The 19,353-nt window shown below is 37.7% G+C and overlaps 1 protein-coding gene across 4 annotated transcripts in view; it reads left to right on the top strand.

Annotated features, from left to right (window-relative positions):
* The window catches only part of DYNC1I1 (dynein cytoplasmic 1 intermediate chain 1), a 282,823-nt gene that overhangs the window by 41,936 nt on the left and 221,534 nt on the right, over positions 1-19,353 (top strand). For 2 of the 4 annotated variants that reach the window (XM_014859410.3, XM_070508712.1), the window contains exon 5: positions 9,440-9,499. The exons of the other annotated variants lie outside the window; for them this stretch is intronic. In XM_014859410.3, the coding sequence (XP_014714896.1) occupies positions 9,440-9,499 (60 nt within the window). The remainder of the gene's footprint in view (positions 1-9,439; positions 9,500-19,353) is intronic. 4 annotated transcript variants of the gene reach the window in all.

The following is a 19,353-nucleotide window of genomic DNA, read 5'->3' on the forward strand; positions in this document are numbered from 1 at the left end:
GTAATTCCTAAGAAAACTCTATAGTCATAAGTTTGCCTATTTGTGTGGAATTTGGACTCTTCAAAAAATGGAAAAATCTTTCAGAAGATAACTTAGGAATCAAATTAACACATCTGATCCTACCGAGAGGTGCACATAAATTCTGTCGTTCATCTGCCAAAATTTCAAACCAAAACTAAAATTTTCTTCACAGAGCAAAAATTGGCAAACATTTCTTATATAATCCTTGTAAGTGGCTTAAGCTGAAAGTTGGCATACTTAATATACCTTATTATAAAGAAAAGGTAATAATGGTGGTTTCAAAAGTCAAATATAACAAAAATTCCTCTTATTGATTTTCTAAGAGTGGTTGAGTAAATTGTTAAAGATGAGTGAATAGAGAGTAGAAATATATAATAATTTTTCAGTTGTATTAATATGACAATTTTTTTTCACTTAAAGTATCACAATTTGTTTTGAAAGTTCTGTTTCTGTTGTTATAGCCTACTTCTAGTTTACAATTTACATCTGTGGTATTTTTCTCTTTCTCTTAATCAGTTTTGGTAGAACCAATTAATCATTCCTCAGTTAATCATATTGAGCAAAGAATGAGCTGCTGGATTTAAAAAAAGCAATTTTATTAAGAAGACATTTGAAAGACTAGTTTTACTTAGAGAGGAAAAGTCTCAAGTATATGCAACTGGCGTCTAGCACAGTATTAAGAGGAGACTATGCTATGATTAATTAGGACTGATTCAGAAATTCAAGGATATTTTAGTATAGGAAAAAGTGTTACCATAATTCAACAAATAAAAAAGTCAAAGAGGGAAAAGTAATCATTACAGTATGTACTTAAATAATACTTGAGAAATTTAAACATCTATTCCCATATTTTAAAATTTAGTAAACAAGGAATAGAAATATTTTTTCTCACTATGATAAAGAATATTAATCTCAAACCAACATCCTACGTCTTTCATACACAGGAGTGAAGCATGTAGTACTTTATAGCCCTTAAAGAGGAATGACTTATATTTCGTTGAATACATGTCTCTCTTCCTCAGGAAATGACTTCCTTAGGAAGTACCTTGAGGGCAGGGAGTAGGTGACATTTGATTTGTATCCATAGAATAGGTATTTGATAAATGTTTGCTGAATGAATCAACTATCATCCTATATTTGGTGGATGAGGACACTGAGGCACAGAGAGAATAAGTACTTTTCTCAAGTTCACACATAGCTACACTTGCAACCTAGGCGTGTTGATACAAATTTCCACAGTCTATACCTCTCCCTTACATGATATCTAATAACAATTGATATAAGTGATACACAACCTACTCTGTAAGGTTATTGCAAGGATTAAACAAATTAATACCTGTCAAACACTTGAAAAGAAGTCTGGCATATATTAATTATATGTGAGTTTTAGCTTATTATTGTTTTCACACTTTGATTTAGCCACGTTTATCCAATGGTAAGAGATCTTTTTAGATTCGCTCATAAAATATGTTGGTGTCATTTTCGAATTTGATAAGCATGCCTATACCATCATCCAAGTAACTATGTAAAAATGTTGAACATGACAAGTCCATGTCCCTGGAGAACACTTTCTGGGTTGCCCAATCCTTATTCCCTAACCTTCAGAGATTCAACCAGAAATGAATCTAAGCGATCATCGTTTAGCCCACATTTATTCTTCTCATTCACATAGATGGCTCACAAGGGACTTTGCACTAGGACTCTTCTCGTGTGTAGCTGACATTCCTTAGAGTTCTCAGTGACAATGCTAAATTAGAGGCTGTACCAGCCTGCAGAAACCTAGGAAAGTGTAATGACCTCATAAGGTCCATCTGGACATCAGGCCACAGGCTACACCCTGTCCCAAACCTGATTCAAGGAAGAAAACTTTCAAAATGATTACGGAGATAAAGCATGTCTCAGTGTGATCACATGCTGTGCAATCTCCTATTATAATAAGAACACGTATCCCATAACATTCTTAACAAAATAGTCAGAAGGGCAAATTTCTGCTGTTTGTATTTGGTGAGAAGTGGCATGGGGGTGGCGGTGTAACAAAATTAATTTCTATCTTCTTTTTTGACCATCTATGGTCTTAACACCATCATTAAGTTCTACTTTCCACTTGATCAGTACATTCAAGTCCTCCCACATTTTATTTTTAATAATATCTTATTATTACAGAAGCAATACCAGTGCATGTTATATAGTTAGAAATCATAGACAAGAAAAATAAGAAAAAGATCATATTCCTACCACCAGAGACTAGCATGCTTAACACCTTGTATTCTTTTACACAATATATGTATCATATATATGATAAATGATCTTATACTGTACGAAGTGTTTAACTTTCTTTTCTAATCAAATATTTCTATTTTCCTATTTCAATACATTTTCATCTTATCTAATATCTTCAAATTTCCCCAGTTGCCTCCAACATAATCCCATTGTATTTAAAATCGTTGCCTGTCCTCTAAGCTATCAGCATCTATTAATCAAAACCCTTATATCCATAGATTTTCTCTAGGGAGCGATGTCCCCAAGGGGACCTAAGTGCAGTAGAGGAAGAAATGTCTTCTGAAGCACTTAGAAGGAGAATTCGGGGACGAAGGGACAGCTGTCTGCAGATCCCCCGCTGTTCAGTTTGAACATTAGGCCTCCATATAGTTAATATTAAGTTTCATGTTGACAGAATACTGTGGTAAAATTCAGATACTTGATAAGCTCTGCCTTTCCCTGATCTATTGCCTAGTGAACTCTCAAATAAGGAAATTAGAATAATTTGTTTGTGGTCAACTTGTGCTGGCTGCACCTGGTCACCACTTTTCTCAGTGATCTCAGGAGAGTAAAATGTGCTTAGGGGCCACCTGGGCCTAATGCCCAACAGAAAACCCTCAGGACTTTCATCTTTATCCACAACTGCATTTCCTAGGATTCTCTGAAACTACCTCAGCTTCAAAGGACTTTTAATCCTTTTTTGGTGAAAATATCACCGTCTTCTAAGGTGCTCTGGTGAATGAGAAGCTAAACGGAAGACATTAAGGAAGTTTTAGTAAAGGTGTAAAGGACAATAAAATAATGCAAAACCTTGGAGAAAATTTAATAAGACCATTATAATTTTGTATATACAAAATTCTTTAAATTATCATTATGTAAAGAGAAGTTGACAGGATGCTACTAGCTAATTGGACTTCAGGGAGACTGAAATCAGTGATTCAAGGCTGGTTAAAAGTAGTCTCTTTGGAAATTGAAATAAAATGTATACTACAGGGTTTTCTCTTTATGTAGCACATTAAGTGATTAAACGTTTTTGATATCTTATTACCCTGTCTTCAGGAGAGCGTACTGAATGTTCCCATATGGTTATAGTAACACATAAGCGTCTGTTTTAGCAAAGGCTTGCTGAGTTTTCTTCTAGAGAAACTGCTTGCTTGACAGCAGATTCTCTGTGTAAGATTTGGGGGAAACATGTCCTTACTTTGTGATGGGAATCTTAACATTTCTTTTTGAATCCAACTCAGATGGACTTCCTCTGTGGCTTAGTGCGGCCCATATTGGAGCTCCATGTTAGGACTTTGATGTTAGCCAGCAAGGGAAGATATCTACGCAGTAAATTAAGAAAAAGCCTTTTTAGAAAGAGCCTGATATAAGTATGTATTGCACTGTTCCAATTTTATTCCTGACAGAAAATCTTTATCATCATCATTGCCAGTCCTAAGTAACGAAATAATTGAGACTGGGGAGGAAAACATTAACTCATTATTTAAATGCCATCCTTAATTAATTGACATCATGTTCATGACTGTGACAGATTGAGTGATATGATGGATTTTAAAATGTCCTTACTATTCAGTGTATTACTTTTGGAAATGGCACTTAGAAAAATAGATATTTAGGGATGACATTGACTGGAGATTTTCTGTTTGGCACTTTGCTCACATTGGCCCCAACTGTTTTCTTTATCTGATTAGTGACTAGTAATTTGTTTGACAGAGAAGACATGTGAAACAAGAGTCCAGAGAACCTATGGGACTCAGAGGAGCTCTGCATTCTGCCCTTGAGCTGTCTCTTCATCTTAGAGAGAAAGAAGAAATGTGAAAAGTTGAGTTCCAATGCAATTGCTTCAGGGACTAAGTTGCTAAGTCCATTTGATAGAGAAGAAAGCTGGACTTCTTTTGATTCTCAGCACAAACCAGCATTATGGTCAGCATTTTCAAGATAGGCTTTCCTTCTTCAATGTGGAAATGAGTCTGAATACTCTCCTGGGACCATGTGGTGACATCATGCTGGACAAGACTGAGTTGCTTGTAAGTGTCTTGGTAGGGATTAAGGGAGTCAGGCAGACATGCCCTGATTCATTGCTTCATTTTTTAATAAAGAATGTAAAAACAATTTCTTTGGGAATCAACTTGCCCTCACACTTCATCCCCATCTGCAGAAAAGGCAAGTAAAGACCATTCATTCATCTGTGTGTTCAATAAATAGTTGTGTGTCTTATAAATTTATTGTTGTGTCTTACACACAATAAATGCTAGATCTGCAAGGACTATAAAGATAAGAAATTCTTCTTACTTCTGAAGAGCCTGCTTCTAGTAAATTGACACATTTAATTTGAAGCCATCTAAGGAAATGTTGCTATTTAGTTATGGCTCTCAAATATTTGTACTCATAAAGATGAACAATAATATCATAAACCATTATTCCCAAACCATCTATAATTAATTCATAGTATATTCATATGGGACAAGTGATTTTGATTTATTACTACGCTACCTGGAGTCTTGACACATATTAGGTACTTGGTAAAGATGTTTATTGACTTGTGTGTGTATGCGCGTGCATGCATAGCTGGCAAAAAACTGCATGGTTGGGTATAGCATGAGTGGAAGGATGGGGATGCAGGTAAAAGAAAGGTAGTTTAAGGTCTCTGGGCAAGTTTCCCAAAATTGGACTTTAGGGGAACTACAGGCAGAGGTTATAGGATGACTGAGGTACCAGGCGAGGACTTCGTCACAGAAACAAGGCAGAAATCCAATTACTGGGCTTAGGGCAAAAAATTAGAGTGGGACTAACAGTGTGTTTGACTTGATGCTGAGGCCCTTGGCTTTTGTAACCAGGTCAAATGGAATCTGATCTTTTCAAGATTTTGGAGGGTGCCTTCCTACTCTGGTTTTCAAAGGATAATGAAAGTACAATCCAGTTCCTGGCTAGCTTGTACAGAATAAATACTCATTGAAAGGAAATGATAACTATCATTATTATTAATCTTTCTTATGGCATTTATTAATTTTTTCAGCTAATATTGATTGAAACTTTAAACTGTGCCAGGCCCTGGGCAAGTGACAAGAAGTACTTTTTTCCTTGTGTACCTTATCAGTATATCATTAGGTATATATATTCATTTGTCTCGTTCCTTTACTAAAATGTAAGATTCTTAAGTTTCAAGTCCCATGTCCCACAGCATACCTATGGTGCCACTTAGATGGCATGTTTTACTTTCTGCCTTGTTCAACTAAACTATTTATTTATGTTTTATCTCCCCATAAGAGTTGTAGGTTCCTTGAGAATTCTTTTAATCCACTATCACAGAATTTTACATGTCAGGTCCTTAATAGTTGTTTATTGAATAAGTAATGAATTTTCTAATCAAAAATACTCTTTACCTGCATGCATTGATTGGTCCATTCCAGAAATGACTGAAAACCAGAACTAATTACTATAGCAAACAGGGTGATTTCTCTAAGAAAATATTTTGTGATAGTATATCACATTCACATATATTTACTTAACAATTTCACTACTTCTTTCATTTTAAAAGTAAACTACCTGGTAAGATTTCAAACTGCCCAAGAAGCTGTGAGGAAACCATCAGTTCGTTTTCAATGATGCAGTAACTTGATGATAAGATGTTTGGAAAGTACGACCTATGTCAATTGGTTAAATAAAAGTATACCAATCGGAGAAGAGAAAGATGAAAGGCGGTTTAATAATCATTCAATGTGTTAAAATATCAGGCAGGAAAGAGCTTTAAAGGGCCTCTAGACTGCCTCCTCATCTTGCTGAGAACAGAGGAGCCTTTCCTGATGACGCATAGTGGAGCCTCGCCCAGGACACAGCCCCCACCGCCCAGGCAGGGCTCTCTCCAAGAGGTTGCTATTTATGGAAGCTTTTCTGCAAGTTTGTACAGGAAGAATTCAGTGAATGTTTAATACACATTCCTAGGCTACCTGAAGAAACACAAACAACCTTTGCCCATTTAATGTATTGGCTTCAAGTTCTTTTTCAAAGAAAAATTGCATTCTGTGCAAGTCTGACCACCCCACAGATAATAACGAGAAAAGTCAAAAGAAAATAAAACTAGCACACTTGATAGCATCCTTGGCTTAACTCCTTACCCCACTGCTCATTACTGATGATAACTGTGATTTCTTTTACTGAGTAATCCATGTGTGACTGGGGGGCAAGACTGTTGTGGGTTAGTTACATAGACCACAGGTGTTCTGAGTAAATGCAAACTCCAGACTGCTAAGTTGTGGACGTCTGAAGTGAGTGATTCCGATGGAATCATCATTTTTACTTGTTAAGGATACAGTGAGTTCAGGTGAGCTGTCAGATAGGCGACAGAACAGCTGGACCACCTGGGAGCTGCTGCATCCTTCACCTGCCCTGGACAAGTGGAAAAGGTTGATAAAGGTTGTCTCATCAGAAACCTCAAAGCAAATTGAAGGCAAAGTAGGGGATCCCACTCCTTACAAGGGAATGCTTCTCACAGTCTGCCAGAGCAGAGGCTGCTGTTCTGTCTGCAGCCAAAGAAATGACCGTAAAGATAAAAGATCCTCAGAGATATGTGAACAGCAGTATGAATCACTGGGACGGAATCCATTACTTGTATCATTCGAAACAAGGTGAAGGAATCAGTGTCCAGAACCAGGAAGGGCTGCTTACCTTGAGTGGAGAATGAGTCCACAGCAGTGGTTCTCACCCCTGGCTGCACATTAAAATCACCTGGAGAGTTTTCAAAACCACTGATGCTTGGGTCTCACCCGACACGTTCAGATTTAATTGTTCTGACAGTGACCTGGGCCTTAGGCCAGGTTTGAGTTAATCACAGGGTTAGATGCTGGCATATTTGAGGATCAATGATGCTTTCTGCCTGCTGATTAATGAAAGCAGTAGTCTAGCCCAGTCATTCTCCAAAGGTGGTTCTAGGGTCAGCTGTAAGCATTACCTGGAAACTCATTAGAATACAAATTCTCGGGCCCCACCCAAAATCTACTGAATCAGAATTTCTGAGGTTAGAGATGAGCATTTTGTATTTTAGTAAGGCTTCCCGGTCATTCTGATCACACCAGTTTGAGAACCACTGATCTAAGTCAAGACTGTGCTACTCAAAGTGTGGTCTGCACACTGGCTGCATCAGTATCCCCTGGAGCCTGTCAGAAAAGCCACAGATCTACTAAATCAGAATCCGCATTTTAACAATATTCCCAGGCATCTATATGTGCATTAAAGTTTGAGAAGTACTGGTCTAAGAAACAGTGGCCAATTAGGGTTCTCATTGGACTTCACTTGTCATCTTTTGGAGCCTTCAGATAAGAAGAGAAGAGCGCAGCCAGAGCTAATAAGGGAAGCTATGAAACTGCATTCTGATACCTCTGCAGGAGCCGCTTGTGTGGGATCCGTCACATAGGTAGGGTATTGACTCACAGAAACATTGGTGGTAGGTGTAGTGGATGTGGCAGTAGAACAGCTACTGTTGGTCAGGTAGTGACTCTGTGCTTTATAGGAATGATTGCATGTAATCCCTCTAGAAAACCAGAGATCATCCATCCAACCATTCATTCCTTCAACTAATATTGTAGCCTATGAGCACGTATGCCAGGCTCAGTTCTAGGCAAATCCCTGTAATCTAGGAATATAGCTGCTCTTACCATTATGAGGTTTTAGTCCAGGTCAACAAACAATAATAATAAACTGACGTATAATAAAATCATAGGTAAAGATAAGTGCTGTGAAGAAAGTAAAGCAGGAAGAGGAAAGGGGATGAAGAGTGACTTGAGATAGGGTGGTGAAAGGAAAGCTTCTCTGAGCAGGTGACATTTGAACCAAGACATGGACAAAGCAAAGGCGTGAGTTACACAGGTCTTTGGGGAAAGAACATCAAGGAGGACAGAGGACACAAGAAGGACACCGTGAAGGAGGGGGACAGTGGTTAGAGATAAGTTTGGAAGATAGCTACAGGCCAGGTCATAAATTGTCTCATAAGTCATGGTAAATCTTTACGGACAAGGAAACTGAGCAGGGCTTCTGAAACTTTAAGATGCCCGTGAATCGCCTGGGACCTTATTAAACCGTAGTGTGGAGTCAGTGAGTCTGGGATACCACCTGAGTCTCTGCATTTCCAACAAACTCCCACAAGATGCTGATGCTTCTAGTCTGTGGGCCATACTTAGAGTAAGCAAAAGGGAACTGGGGTTGAGAATGTAAGTGACATGCCCAGTGTCACACAGCTGGTAAGTCTCAGAGGCAAGATTTGAATCTCAGATGCCTGACTCTGAAGTCCCTGCTGTCTGTCAGTTGCCTACCAGACAGCCTCATGCCTGATTCACCTGTAACCACTTATGGGCAGGAAATTGACAGGGCCTGCCTGAGAAAGGTCCTTGCGTGCGCTCTGTTTATAGAAGAGCTGTTCGTCCTCTTTTATTGTGAAGAGGAATAACAAGGGAAATTGAATGCCTTGGTAACTGTTTCTGCTTTGTGCTATCTCTTGTGAAACATTTGAAAGATATAAGGTATCCCTGGCATCTCAGACAAATGATATTGTTGGTGACCATCTTGTGTGTAATATATACATAAAAAAATACCAAAATACCCATGAGCCATGAAATCTAATGCATTATATTTGCAGTAACTGACCCAAAGAAGCCAGGTATTCACTGGGCCCTGCCGTCATGCTCCATCTGGCCCGACCTCCCCAGATGCTCCTGCATGTTTGCATTTGGTTCTTTCTCTTCACCGCGTGGGAGATGCTTGGTGCTACCAGATGTGGCTGGGCGCTGGGGTGTCAGTGATACGTGAAACAGTTTACATGCTCAAATCAGTCAGGCTTCTGTACAAAACAAAACAAAACAAAAATGGATCGGGTGGTACGGAGTTTGAATATTTGGCTCTGGGCTTCCTTCTGTGAATACAACCGTGGCTTCCAATATCAAACAGATGTTCAAAGGAAAGGATGGCTTCTTCCTTTCTCTTGTCACTTGATATTCGTGGGTCTTCCTTGCACCTGGGGGTGGAGGGGAGGTGAAGAAGTGGGGAGATGTTCCATGTATGTGTTGTATATGCCATTGCCTTGATGAATGACTTGGTTTGGTTTGGTTTGTTTCCCTCCCCTTTTGTTAATTCTCTGTGTTCTTTTTCCTTTGTGCTGCACGATTAGGACCCTGCAGTGGGACACAGACCCCTCAGTGCTCCAGCTGCAGTCAGACTCAGAACTTGGGTATATGTCTGCTCTTTTGTTCTTCCTTTTATTATTTCTTTGCTACGGTTGTGTTGAAATGCTGGAGCTCTTGTTGCTCTTGTTTTTCCCCCCTTTTGTTGAACTTCTAGTTTAATAAGTTTATTTCCTTCTGTTAGCTTTCCTTCGAAAGTTAAGCTTTGAAGAAAGTTTCTCTTTGTGGAAAATACCACAAAAAGATGACTTTTAATCTCCCCTTCTTAGTTCCTATTATTGCAAAACAACACTCCGCCAAACAAAGATACAAACACATACTCACACCTTCGAGGTGGGGCACACAAGTTCTGTGATGGGAGATACGTTTGACTTTGTCCTAACCATCCTCCCCCTTTACTAACAAGTTGCATTAGGTTAATTTTTGTCTAAAATCAGTATTAAAATGTTGTCTTGTTTGTTTTCTTTCCTTTTCACTTTTTTGGGGGCTACAATAAGCATTTAATATGAATGAAGTTTGAGCATATAAAGATTCCTGTTAAAGAAAAAGCAAACTTGTTGACTTCCTCAATATTAAGAAATCTCAAATATTTAATGATGGGTAATGTCTCCTACAGCCTAAACATCATTTTTGTTCAGATGGAAATGTATTGTCACAGGTTAAAAGATAGCTTCAGAATTGAAAAATTCGTCCACAAAGAATAAAAGACACAGGCATATCCTAGAAACTTAGTTCTATTTCTCTTGTAGGATTGGCGTTAGCTGTTGTCACACATGAGACATTTATTTCCAGTGGGGTGCTTGTACTAGCTCGTGTGCAAGCTCAGGAGAGCTGACTGTGTGCTTCTCATCCCAACTTTGCCTTCAGTGAAATCAGCTTAAAATCAGCCAGGGTGGCAGTATTTACACCACAAAAATTGGCAAATGCTACATACCAGGGCTTGCTCCTTTTCCCTTAGGCCAGTTATTAAACATTTACCAGCACGTCACTAGGTACCTCAATATGTGAACAGAAAATCTTATTACAGTATTGTTTTTTCTTTCTGCAAAAAGCCAATGAATCCCAAAGTGGGCGTTTATTTATTTATCTTTATTTTGAATTCCTGAGATTCCAGGCATGTATCTGTGGGTTTCTATCAATTTCAGTGCCTGTAGCTATACAAGATGGTTGGAGGGTTGTAAGGTTAGATGCTATCTGCCCGAGTCCCTTTTTATACGCGAAAGTTCTTGACAGAAGCAGCAATACTAAACCAAGGAAATATCCTAACACCTCAGGTAATTGACAGACTATTTTTTTAACGTTACTAAATTCTTGGCTATTTAGTTATATAGTTCATTCTATGTGATATTTCAATTTGTATTATTTAAGTAACCAACAAATATGGTTTAAATCAGGCAGAGAAACAGTGAATATACAGTATGTTATGCTCAGGGGAACTTCAGAGTGCAGTTCTTCAATATATCATTGTGCTTAAAAAAAATGAAGATGGAACTGGCAGAGACTCTACGCTATCTATGCACTTAAATTAACAGATTTTTAGACAGATTGTGGCATTGCTAAATTACATTTGCTCATGTGGAACAGTTAGGAATTTTTCCATTTATATCTGTTTTCTAAGCAAAAACCCGGTCGACTATGTAGATTACAACTTGTGTCTTATTCTAGGGAGATGGCATATCTGTGGCTCCCATCTTGCCTGCCACAGTTTACTTCAGAGTGGACCCAGTGAGTCAGAGAGAGGAGAAGATGAGACTGTTCACTGAGTGGTTTATCTCAGAGAGTTTGGAAGGAACATTCTGAGAATACCTGAGAGAGGAGATTTTATTTTATTGTATTTTAACCATGTTACAATTTCAAGCATTGATTTAATGAAAATCTTCTCTTTTTGATAGTCCTTATGTGCAGAGCAGTCTTTCTGTCATACATAATTTTATGAAATATACCTCAGGCAACAAGATTTTTCTAGGGACAATTTTATTTCCTCTTCTTGATGCTTGGCATGGGATTGACCGTAGCCCATAGCTGCTTCTATCACTTGATTTTTTTTTAAATGGCTTTATTGAAGCATAATCGACATTAAAAAAAAAAAAACAACTGCATTCATTGAAAGTATTCAAATTGATAAGTTTTTTGTGTTTTTTTCCTGAGGAAGATTTGCCCTGAGCTAACATCTGTGCCAGTCCTCCTCTGTTTTCTTGTGGGTGGGACACCTCCACAGCATGGCTGGTGAGTGGAGTAGGTCCATGCCAGGCATCCAAACCCACAAACCCGGGCTGCTGAAGTGGAGTGTGCAGAACTCTAACCACTTGGCCGCAGGGCCAGGCCCCAAATTGATAAGTTTTGACAGGTGCACACATCCATGAAACCATCATCACAATCAAGATAATGACTATATTCATCATCCCCCAAAGTTTCCTCATGCCCTGTTGTACTCCTCACTCTTGCTTTTCCCCAGCCCCCCAAATAATTGGTCTGCTTTCTGTCACTATACATGAGCTTACATTTCCTAGAATGTCACATAAATGAAATCATGCAGGTACTCTTTGGACTGACTTCTTGCACCCAGAATAATTATTTTGTGATACATTCGTTCATGGTAGGTGTGTATCAATAGTTCATTCCTTTTTATAGCTGAGTGGTATTCCCTTGTATGGACATACCACAGTTTGTTTATCTGGTCACTTTTTGAGGTACACTGAGTTGTTTCCAGTTTTTACCCATTACAAATAAAACTTCAATGAACATTCATGTACAAATCTTTTTATGGACATATGCTTTCATTGCTTTTGGGTAAATACCATGAAGTAGAATAACTGAATCATAGAGTAAATGTGCGTTTAACTTAAAAAGCTGTCAAACTGTCTTCAAAGTGGTTTTATCATTATACATTCTCACCAGCAGTGTATGAGAGCCTCAGTTTCTCCACATTCTTGGCAATACTTAGTTTGGACTTAAAAAAATATTGCTATTATTGTTTTTTAATGAATAGAGCTCTTCTTTTTAATTTGATGAGCAGGGAACTTTCCAGCTCTAGCCTTCTCTTTACAGTCTGTCTTCAATTTGCAAAATTTTTCAGACATAAAACTATTTAATGGATTTTTTTGGATTCGCTAATTCTCTAGTCATGATGGGTTATTGTGAAATTCAACGTATACCATTTAATAGATTTCAATCTCCTTTTCTCATTTGTACAATTACATTTACTAGTTTGATATTAAAAAATAATTAGATGCCATCTCACCTTAGTCCTCCTTAAATAATATACAATTGCAGCTGTTAGACTGCTTTAAAAAAAATTATTATTTTTTAACCATTATTAAAGAAGTGTGATAGTATCTCATGGTGGTTTATTTATTTATTTTTTTTTAAGATTTTATTTTTCCTTTTTCTCCCCAAAGCCCCCCAGTAGATAGTTGTATATTTTTTTTAGTTGTGGGTCCTTCTAGTTGTGGCATGTGGGATGCCACCTCAGCATGGCTTGATGAGTGCTGCCATGTCCTCGCCCAGGATCCGAACCAGTGAAACCCTGGGCTGCTGAAGCAGAGTGTGTGAACTTAACTACTTGGCCATGGGGCCGGCCCCTCTCATGGTGGTTTTAGTTTGAATTTCGTTAGTGACTAATGATGTTGACTATCTCTTTATATGCTTATTTGCCATTTGATTATTTTCTCTGATAAAATGTCTGCTTAAATCTTTTGCCCTTAATGTTTTTGAATTGGGTTGTTGGTTTTCTCATTATTTTGGAGTTTTGAGAATTCTTTATATATTCAGGATACAATCCCTTATCTGATATGTAATTTGTAAATATTTTCTGCAAATCTGTGACTTGTACTTTTCATTTTCTTAACAGTGTTTTTAGGACACTTTTAGTTTTGACAAATTCCAATTTACAGATTTGTTCTTTTATGGATCATGCTTTTGTTGAAGTAATTTCAAATTTCAATATTCTACCTTAAATATTTGGTAGAACACGATTCACCTGTGAAACCATTTGGATTTGGAAAGGTATTGTGGGGCAGGTTTAAAGATGCAAATCTAATAACTTGAATAGTAATGGAACTATTGAGGTTATCTGTATTTTCCTGAGTCAGCTTTGGCAGTTTGTGACTTTCAAGCAATGCGTCTGTTTCATCTGCATTGGCAAATTTATTGGCCTAAAATTATCTGTATATTCCCTTATCATCTTTTAAATATCTGCAAAATCTGTAGATATAATCACCTCTCTCATTACTGATATTGGCAAATTTTGTCTTCTTTTTCTCCTGATAAGAGGTTTATCAATTTTATTGTTCTTCTCAAAGAACCAGCATTTGGTTTCATTGATTTTCTCTATTTTTCTATTTCATTGATTTCTACTCAGATCTTAATTTTTTCTCTTCTTCTGCTTACTTTGTGTTTAATTTTTCTTTTTCTACTTTCTTAAAGTGGAAGCAGAGGTCATTGACTTGAGACCTTTCTTCATTTCTAATATAGGTGTGTTGTGCATAAATTCCCCTTAATTACTGTTTAGCAGCATCTTGAAAATTTTGACATATTTTTTGTCATTTTCATTCAGGTCAAAATACTTTGTAATTTCCCTTTCTATTTCATCTAACTAAGTTATTTGGAAGTGTGTTATTTAGTTTCCAAATATTTGGGCATTTTCCGGAGTTTTTTTTCTTATTGATTTCTAATTTAATTCTATTGTGGTTAGAGAATGTACATTGTATTATTTGTACCCTTTTAAATTTGTTGAGATTTATTTTATGGTCCATGGTGTGATGTGTCTTAGTGATTGCCTTATGTGCCCTGAAAAGCCTGTTGTTGGGTAAAATGTTCTATAAATGTCAGTTAGGTCAAGTTGGTTGATTGTGTTGTTCAAATATTCTATAATCCATTACTGATTTTCTCTTTTTTGGTTCTATCAATTATTAGGAGAGAGATGTTGAAGTTTCCAACTATAATTTTAGTGTTTCTATTTTTCCTTGCAATTCTATCAGTTTTTGCTTTACATATTTTGAAATTTTGTTATTAAGTGCATAAATATTTAGGATTCTTATGTCTTTTTTGATGAATATATCCCTTTATCATTATGAAATGACCATCTTTATCCCTGGTAATATATTTTGTTCTGAAATCTCCTTTGTCTAATATAAATATAGCCACTCCAGCTTTCTTTTACTGGTGTTAGCACCATATAATCTTTTTCCATCCTTTTACTTTTTAACCTGTTTGTCTCTTTACATTTAAAGTGCATTTCTTATTGGCAGCATATAATTGGGTCCTTTAATGTTTTCAAAACCAAAGATATAATAAAGACTTTTAAGACATAAAAAGCTGAAAGAATGCCTTATCAGAAGGCCTTCAGTATAAGAAACATTGAGGGATATCTACCAGGCAGAAGTGTTTTTCTTTCAGTACTTTAAAAGTGTTGCTTCATTGTCTTCTCACTTGCATTATTTATGACCAGAAATTTGCTGTCATACTTGTCTTTATTCTTCTGTATGTAACGTCTTTTTTGGGCTACTTTTACAATGTTCTCTTTTTGTGAGAACATTTGTAATAGTCTTGTAATAGTATAGTAATAATGTAATAGTATCTCATGGTGTTTAATTTGGATTTTCTGCCTTGATCTGCCTGGACTCTCAGCTCTGTCTCCTCAACTTAGAGAGTCTGCCAGATTTCATCTGGGTTCCCTCCCTGTGCCATGGTCTGGAAACTCTCTTAATGAAGTAAGCTGGGGAAATTGTAGGGCTCATCTTTGTTTCTCCTCTCTCATGTATCACTGTCCTTCATTGCCTGACCTCCTGTGTCCTGCAAACTGTTGTTTCATTCCAACTGCTATCCAATTTTTGGTTGTTTCAGGCTAAGGGTAAGGCTGGTCACTATTACTCCATCTTGACCGGAAGCACAAATGTTGTGTCACTTTATTCTGGTTTATATGTTAACTATGTGGTCAGCAAAGCAAATGGCAACATAGAGAAGTAAGGGAGATGATGTGGCATTCAGCAAAAGAATAGCTTCAAGAAAACTGCAAATAAAAAAGTGCGACTCAGCTTGTTTATTACTAGGCAACTACTCGTGAAAGAACCAAAATCTTAGGCTATTATAATAGATTAATGAATTGAAGATGGTAGAAGTGAAAAATGAAATAAAATAGGATAAAAAGAGTAAGTTAGAAGATCACAGGATAGAAAACGCCTGTTTAGACTGGGAAGTGAATAAATGTCTCATTGAAATTTGGGGTTGCAATGGGCAAATTTCAGGATGGATTATATTTTAAATGTTTTTTGTTGTCTTATGAAGGAAACATACTCCCATGAGATCACCTGTCTTAGGGAGAGGTGCTGAGTCAGTATAAGGGCCGTGGGGCTGGGAGGGAGGCAGAGATTCTCAATGATGAGCAGACGTCAACAAGTAATGAGGGTGTTCTGTGTCCCCTCAGTCCCAATTGTTAAACCCAATAACATGTAGCAATGTTTAATGGCTTCTGATTTCATTGAAGCCTCACAATTATATTTCCACTATGTATTAGTAAATTAAACTTTTAATAGAGTTTTTAAAATATTTGGAAGCAAAGTGAGAAGGAAGAAAAAATGAAGCTGTGAGCAAGGATTTGGCTGCTGCTTCCTTGAAGGAGGAACTTAGAGGTTATTTCAGTCCTTGAGAGACCTTGTTAGAAGGTTGGGACCTCCTCTTTCTCTCAACTTTCTCTTCATTCTCGGCTGAAAGAGAAGGTGAGTATTACTCCAGAATCCACCAGGCAGCATCCCCAACTGCTGTGGTGAAATAGAGAGATCACTCTGTCAAGAATAGAAGTGACACCAACTAGACACTAGAAAAACATATTTTTCAAGATGGCAGTAGGTGTTAGAGAAAATCTAGCCAGGCAGTTCTAGAAGTCTTTTCATGTTTTGAAGTTGTTTCCATTTGCCCAACAGAACAGCAATAACCTCATTATCCTTTGATGAAGTAACCCTCTTTTGGCTTATTCTCCAAGTTTTGTCAAATGTTCTTATGCATTATGTTTAGATCTCTGGTCTGAATTAATCATTAAGGTTTCTCATGTGTCAATGCCTGGTGTTTTCTTGAGAATGATGTGCTTTGTGTCCTTGAGCAAACTGACAACCTCTGAGTCTTCAGTAACACCTGAGCTCACTTTCTACAGAAACTGAAGTATGGAACAGCATCTTGTAACGTGTGTGTGTGTATCAAAAGGTAATAGTAAAATGCTTTTTTGGAATCTGTAAATATAGAATGAATTCTAACCCGTGAAAAACTTCAAATAATTGTTTTGAACAGATCCAATCAAAATTTTGTCGCGAGAGGGAGAAAGCACTTTTCCCACCTCTTATAATTCTCGTGTATTCAGTCCCCAAACATTTCTTGAGAAGTTACCAACTGCCAGTCTCTGTTCTCTGCCCTCATGAATCTTGAGAAAGCAATTATGGGATGTTTTCTGTTCCACACTAGCAACCTGATTTTCAAAAAACAATGTTCCTTTTTTATTCCACTTCAGAAAAATAAATATGGCCAGTTGGTAAGGATGTGTGCTTATACTTTGGTACTCAGTGACTTGAATAATTCCATAATTTTATAGTTTTATGTTACAAGTTCTGTAGAAGGTTGTTAATAAACATTAAGTCAATAAAAGGCCATTCATATAAAATTTTTATATCATCATTGTTGTTTGTGTGTAATATCGAAGAAAACACACTTCTGTACCTTGTGTTCTTAGAATTCTGAACTCTCACTTTCTGTTGTACAATGGGCACTTGATAGCAGATCCTCCACCAATATTGCCAACCTCCATTAAAACCATGACTGTTTTGACTCTTCTTTCATCCCAGAAATTTGCAAGATTTGCTTGTGTTATGCAATTCAAGGCAAACCCTTCGGCTATGCCTGTTGACTGAGCCAAACTTGACATTTGCTTCTGTTCGGGAAAAATGCTTTAGCTGCCAAACTAATCTCTCTGCACAGTAAGAAGCAAATATCATGGAAACAAAATAAGTACTTTCTCAAATGATGTTTTAAATGTGAACATAGAAAATGGAAATTCATCCTTCTTGAAGTAATCAGAAAAGGTCAGCCATCAAGCTGCCTCTCTGTCCTTGGAGGAAAACACCCACTCTGAACATCAATGATAAATTGAATGTACTGAGGGGGCTGCAATGCCAGGGTCACTTCCTCTCTGTCATGCCCCATCCTCCTCTTTCCTCCATGTTGTGTCCCATTCCCAGCTCTAGGAATCAGTCCTTAGGTGTCACACCTTGATACCTAATTATGCTAGAGTACAGTGTTTGGAAAACAAATGAACCTTTTGTTATTTTTTAAAACTTCTTTCATATCCTGTGAGTTTCTATACCCTTGGTTCCTGTATTCTCTTTTTCTATGGATGCAGCATTTTCTCATGTGATTCTCAGTGCGTGGCTCCCAGGGCCACATTTTCTGTTTGTCCTCTTTTCTGAGCTTTGGTCTTACATCTCATGCAGTTGGAAAACCCCTCACACAAACTCATCCACTGAGGTATTCATTTTTACCCCAAAGCAGATCTTTCTCTGGATTCCCCTACATCTTCTAGTTACACCACTCACTTTTCTTCCGTAAGGCATAAAGCCTTGAAATAATCTCCAATCTATTCCTTTCTCTTCACCCTCCATATCAAGTAAACTGCTAAGGTCTACCCTTAATTCTTTTCCAGAGTCACCAAACTAGAGCATTTCCTTTTCATTTCCAGGCCCATGACCACTGAGTGCTTTCTTGTCACCCCCCGGACCAAGTTTCTGCATGTGTTAGACTGTTCGTCACAAATCCAGTAATCATTTCTCTGGCTGCCCGCTTTGAATTAATGCTTTGCCTGGATCCTCTGTTTGGTTACTGAACCCACATACCCTTTGCTTATAGATCCTTCCTGAATTCCTCCTTTTCTCCACACTCAGCTTCTAGGGTCCTTCCTATACACAGCCTCTGGTCCCTCGTTGGTCCAAGAGGAAGATTTAGACTCCATTCTTCACATAGTTGCTATACTGACATATTTTAAATGTCTCTTTGCAGCTGTTGATTTCTTACTAACTTTGAGTAATTCCTCACTGTCTACAGCTTAAAGTCCAAGTTGTTTAGCCTGAGAGTTAAAGCCCTCAAATCATCTGGCCTCTATGTACCTCTCTAAATGTTTCTCCCATTGCTCTTCAACTTAAAACTTCTATTGTGAAAAACTGGTCTTTCAGGCATAAAGTGTGAACTCAGAATCTAGATCTTTGCATATGCAGGGCCACCTCCTCAGAACACCCTTCTCGCCCCTTTCTACTTGACTGAGTCCTGCTATCCTTCAAGACTCACATTAGGCCTTCTATTCTTAGTGAAACTTGCTTCATTTACCCGAACACATAGTAATCTACCCATTATACTCTCCTGTCCCACCTGTTATGTGAATCACTCATATTGGCTCTTATTATTTGCTACCTTTCATGCTTATTAGCCTTTTGATGTGTATGTTTGATCTCCCCATTCTCTCTGTGTTGGAAAGATCTGGCATAGTGCCATGCTTCAAAAATTGTTTATGGTTGCTGATAATGATGTTGGCTGAAGTAGTTACTTTGTCATTTGTCAAGGACACTGTCTGTACACACGTAAGATTTTTGAACAAGGAAGAAAATGGCACAATTATCATTCTCACTGGCTTAGGGGGCTCTTCTTTAAGAAATCTTAAGGAATTTTACAAGCAGCAGTAGGAAAAAAATCTTTGACAGCACAATTAATGTGTCTTGGGGATGAAATACTCACATGCAAATAAGCAGGAACAAAACCCAGCAGGACTGAGTCTGGGGCCAATGCAGACATTCTTTTCTTCCTTGGCCTTGACCTACTTTGGCATCCGGCCCAATAACTCCTTGTCTCTGACAACATCTGTTCCTGGTTT

This window comes from Equus asinus, chromosome 1 (assembly GCF_041296235.1).
Source record: "Equus asinus isolate D_3611 breed Donkey chromosome 1, EquAss-T2T_v2, whole genome shotgun sequence".
NCBI classification, from domain to species: domain Eukaryota; kingdom Metazoa; phylum Chordata; class Mammalia; order Perissodactyla; family Equidae; genus Equus; species Equus asinus.